This window comes from Apaloderma vittatum, unplaced genomic scaffold (assembly GCF_000703405.1).
Source record: "Apaloderma vittatum isolate BGI_N311 unplaced genomic scaffold, ASM70340v1 scaffold16377, whole genome shotgun sequence".
In the NCBI taxonomy this organism is placed as follows: Eukaryota; Metazoa; Chordata; class Aves; order Trogoniformes; family Trogonidae; genus Apaloderma; species Apaloderma vittatum.
Window position 1 is genome coordinate 7691 of NW_009727957.1, and position 5282 is coordinate 12972.

At 47.3% G+C, this 5282-nt stretch overlaps 1 protein-coding gene across 1 annotated transcript; it reads right to left on the bottom strand.

The window, feature by feature from the left end:
- Positions 1-429: 429 nt before the first annotated feature.
- Positions 430-4759, bottom strand: PLCL1 (phospholipase C-like 1; the record flags this gene model as incomplete). Its single annotated transcript, XM_009873911.1, has 2 exons — positions 2291-4759; positions 430-633 (listed from the first exon to the last, which is right to left on the bottom strand). Coding segments are annotated over exons 1-2 (2625 nt in total), but the record flags the coding sequence as incomplete, so codon positions are not given.
- Positions 4760-5282: the final 523 nt, after the last annotated feature.

A 5282-nucleotide genomic window follows, 5' to 3' on the forward strand; every position in this document is an offset into this window, starting at 1 on the left:
TAAGCCAGGGTTTGCAAAACTATGCGTTCTACTGATCCTCTCCTTCCCCATGGCAAAAAAAATCCAGGCAATTTAGAATTTCCCTTTCATCTTCGCCATGCCCATCCCAAAAAGAGTGCTGCCTCAGGGAGGCAAGCAAAGGGCAGCACACAAATCATGCCGCTTCTCAAGGGCAGCGACCAACAGCCGCTGGTACACGCTGGATTGCTGCTATTTTTGCAAAAAAAGTCCCCTCCAAGTGCTGACCTGTGCAAGCCACAACTGCGTTTAGCAGGAGTAACAACAAGAAGCTCGGTGTGGCATTTTGGGGATTAAAAGCCAGTTTTGCATAGCCCAAGTCATTTGAAGAGCCTTATTCATTTAGCAGGACCTGTTTGGGCACACGAAAGCCAGCGAGTGACGCCTGCTGCAATGGGAAAAGCACCTCACCAGGTCATATGCCGCCAGCACCTTCTTCTGAACGTCAGGCATGGTCCCCAGAGGCTCCAGGTAAGGAAACGCGTCCTTCATGCAGAGGGTCACAGAGGGTGTGTTGTCCCCGCTCACGAGCCGGGAGGACAGGGTGAGGATGCACTGCTTGAGGCTGGCGATGGGCGGCAGCCCGCACAGCTCCTTCACGGACACCATGGCGTTCTGGGGGAAGGAAATAAACACCTGAGCACGTGTTGCCGCTTGCTGCTCGAGTTCCCCCTGCCTGCTTCTCCCCGCTGATGTGCCCCGCGGCCTCCAGCATCCCACGGACCCTGGGGTACCAGGAATTCCCCAGCCAGCCCTGTTCCCGGCTCCCCCATCCTGCTGCCAGCTCCAGCCTTCCCCCAGGCCTGGGTATCACAGCTCTGCGTTGTAAATCCAGCCCCAACAGGGACAAGTTCTGGTCCCCAGCTCGTTAAACCATCAGCCTTTCTCTTCCCCACTGCTTAGACTCCAATTGCTTTTGACGCTATAATCGCCTCGTTCTCCCGTCATTATCATCCTCCAGCGAGAACAAGTTTGACAGACCTCATATTTCCCTTGGGAAAGGGGAGCAGGAAAAAAACCACTTTGTCTTCAGCCTTGCATTGCCACACCACAATGAAACACAAATGCTCTTTCCCCTTCAGAGGTCACACATAAGAAAATCAATACTGGGTATACAGGTCAAACCAAACTAACGCGCCAGGATTTATTTATTTATCAAGTCAGTGGATGTAAGGCTGACACGCCCTCATCATTTAGCTTCTTCAGTCATAGGGGTTATCAAGATGCACAAAATCTAAGGGGAGTAGCTTAAATGTTTCCCCCAACATCTTGCTGAGAAAACAGTCGTCAGAAAAGGCCCAGCTAATTACTAGAGGCTTTTCTCCTTAATCACATATGCAGTTAAATCTACACAACTGTCTCTTTATGAAGCACTCCCCAGAATAAGATCTTGTACTGAAATTTTGCTTGAGGGGCATATTAATGCTGTTTCTGAGTCAGACTCAGAGTATTTTCTTTTTCATAGAGTTCACAAATCATGCCTGGCCTAGGCAGAAGGTGGAGTCAGCAGTTCAGACTAGCTGCAGGAAAGGCAAGGCTGGGAAGAGTTTCCCATTCTTAAAAATATGCTTAGACTGTTCCTTCGGGAGTGATTTAAAACTTATGTCATTCTGCAAACTTTTCCAGCTGCCAACATTTAATTTGCTTTAGACTCTGTCCAGAAGAGCAGGGTCAATGAAGTGCTATGTGTTTTTCTCCTGTTTTCAAGAAAGAAAAATGAGTTGTTTCTGTCTCTTTACCAAGGAGATCGTTATGGCTGATTTCAGCTATTTATTAAAGAAAACTCATTGTCTAACATGACTCAAGTTTTGTTTCTAGGCAGCGCCTGGACCTCTGCATTGAGCTGCCTCAATGACCCCGCAGAGCTGTCCCAGCAGCATCCAGTGCCTCCGACGAACACTGAGTCAACAACATGAAAGCTTGCCGACGCTTTCCAGCACCAGCAAGGAAATGAAACTTTTTAAGACCTGAGGCCTGGGGACACAAACACACCCTCAGTTCTGGTTTCTCAGGCAAAAACAACCAACAAAGCATCTGTTTGGAGAGGGCAGATTAGTTTTTAAAACATTTCTGCCTAATCCCGCATTTGCTTGTCATTTCACACCTGTAACCATCAGCCTTCCCACAGCCAGTTAAAGTCTGACAACAGTCCTGGGTCTGAAGCTTCACCAGCTTCCACCAGCCTCAACCAATCTGCCCCACCAGCAGCTCACACCGGGACCTTCGCTTCCACGTTCAGGACGCACCAACTCACACGACCGCAGTGCCATACCTGCATGTTCTCTCTCATGTCAGTAGCCTCTCGTAGAGGGTGCACGGCCAGCTTGAAGATGTCGTCGATAGTCTTGAGACCGGTGTTCCTCAGCATGGTGTACTCCCTTGCTTTCTTCCCTATCCTCACCGAGAGGCTCCGCTTCTGGGCCTTCCCGCCTCCACTTCGGTTCGTTATCGCGATGTGAACAAAGAGGGTAACGTGCTCCATGATATCTCCGACAAAAGACCGCAGCGGTATGTGCCTGTAGCCGGGCTGTAAGCACTCCAGCGGGATGGTGTACTGCCCTATGAACTCATCCCCAATGTAGTCATCATCCAAAACAACGAAACGGATCATGGCCAGCTCCGGTAGATTGATCTGGAACTCAAAGCTTTCATCAAAAATGGGATTATCGCTGTTTTGCTGAACGGTTTTAGTTCTTTGCTCGGTACAGTCTGCAGGAATCCCATGTATTTCTATGCAGACATAGGGGTCTATGACATCCCCTTTCGCACACGCACCCTTGGGCTTTGGGAAGTTCTGACCACTGATTATTTTGACGTGTAGGACTTGGGGAGAGACCCCTGGAACAATGCCCTTGGTATTTGCGCTGAAGTAGGACACTTCATCGCGCATCACCGAAGGCCTGAGAACGTACCCGCATCCCCCGTTCTGTAGAAACCAGCCAGTGTGTAGGTCCATCATGGGCCCTGGGGTCTGATAGTTCATCGCCACTATCTGGCAACCACAGTTCCAAAAATCTTGAGGATTTAAGTTGCTGGAGTCTATCCTCATAGCACTCGGGTACACCCTGGACAGAAACTTTTTGTTGTAGTTGACAAAATCTTCCGGGTATTCGTTTGCAATCCGATTGGCCTCTGCCTCACTGAAGGAGCACATTTCCCAATAATTTTGAGCTTTCATGGATGTCTCAAAGTCTTTGTATTGGACAGACTTGCATAGGGACACCAAGTCAGACAACTCCCTGCAGAGCCAGATCAGCTTCGGTTCCCTTGAGAAGTCTTCTGACAGTCTGCGGGATATTTCAGCCTCTTCGTCTTCATCTGTGACTTCTCCTTCCAATATATCCTGGTCACAGGGCAGCTTCTTCCCCTTCACAATGATCTTCATTTTCAGTTTCTCAGGTGACGGGAGGTAGACTTCCGAGGATAAAGGTGCCTCTGTGTACAGTTTGTTTCCGAAGATCCTTTTCATGTGCTGCACCATCACCTTCTGCTGCTGCACCGAGCAGTGGTTCCCCAAGCAGAGAATAAGAGGGTATTCTGAGGCAAAGAAGGCCAATTTGTTTATTACCTCGATAACATTTCGGAAGGCAAGCGGCGATGTCATGTTGTTACGGTTGCAAATAACGGGTTCATTATCTGGGCCGTCACAGACGTCGAGTTCAATACTCCGACAGCTCATCTTTAAAGCTCTGACATACCCATTGATGTCAGCTGGTCCTCTGAGCTGGTCTTCTATCAGATATGTGTTGTGGGACGCATTGATGTAGTAATGTGACAAAGGCTGCGTCATGTCCTGGACAATTTTTTTGTGCTCCGGGTCAAAAATGTCACATTCTGGGGACAACAAGTACTGTGTAAATCCATCGATTGCAAGGAAACCTTTCAATCGCCCTTCCTGGGAAAGCTCGTACCTGCGTATAATATCTAGACACATTTCTTCTGTTATGTGGGTCACTCCCTGCTCAGCTTCTAAAAACAGCATGAGGTCATTGGCATCTAAGTACTCTTTGTTTTTAGATATCTGCACGAGTAAGAAATAAACCTCAGGTCTCGTGCAAAGTTCACTGAAAGCTTCACAAAATTCCTCTTTCGTGACTCGCGTTGTCAGCTTCTCTTTGCTCTTCTGGATTTCCTTAAATTTTAATCTAATCTTGGATTCCTTTAAGGTGGGGTTAAGCTGCTTTATTAGCTCCACAGATGTATCTTCTAACATTATGCCATTGCCATCAACATCCGCTGCTTCGAATACAGTTTTTAGCCAAGCAAACCGTGGGGTATCATGGCTGCTTTCCATCAAATCCAAGGGTTGTTTGCTACGAGAAACCAAGTACCTTAATCCTGATACCCAAATATTGGCCACATCAGCTGAATTGGCAACCAAGTCAAGCGACTCATAGTTCTCACCGTGGATTACCGACAGCGCACAGTCCTCAGAAATCTGGTCTGCAAGTCCATTATTTCTGAACGTTTCTGTATTCTTCCCTAGTCTGATTTCTTTTATAGCAGAAATATCAAGCTTGGCTTTCTCAAGGTCCTTCTTGGAAGGCTCCCAGCGAAGAGCCTGCAGGTCAGGATCCAGAGTAAAAAAGCGGTTATAAATCCGGGAATTTGGACGAACTTTCTTCAATTCGCACCCAGCCTGCATAAAGCTGATACAGTCGCTGGCGCTGCTTATTTTCTTCTCTGATGGCATGCTGCTGAAGGACACTGTTTTCTTTCTTCCACATTTTTGGTTTGAAGGATCCTGTGGAATAATTACATTTAAAAAAAAAATTAAGTTTTCTTTGGCTGTTCCACAAGCACATAAATAACAGAGAAGACATGTTTATGTAAAGATAATTCATGTTCTCCTGAACCTCAAAACACAACATATTATTCCTTCCCACAACTCAGTTCCCTACTGAGCTATAAAATATACCAAGCTACATAGCGACTTGATTGACTGCAGCATTAGAGATACCAAGTTTTTGTGAGTGACACTGGCAGCTACCAAACCACCTTCCAGACCTCAGCAGCTCGCTGCAGTCGCGAGGAGGTGGCATCACGTACATTTCCAAACCAGATATATATGAGAAGAGGGATTTCATGGGAAACTCCAGCACCTGGTTAAGGTCTGCATAGCATGAGGGCATCTCACCAGGATTTAAAAGATATTATGAATAAAGGAAGAACTTTGGGATAAAAAGGCATGCTTGCTGCTCCACAGATGAGTCTCCTGCCTCAATTCCACCTCTTGGCTGCAACCTTGGACACTTCCAGCAAAG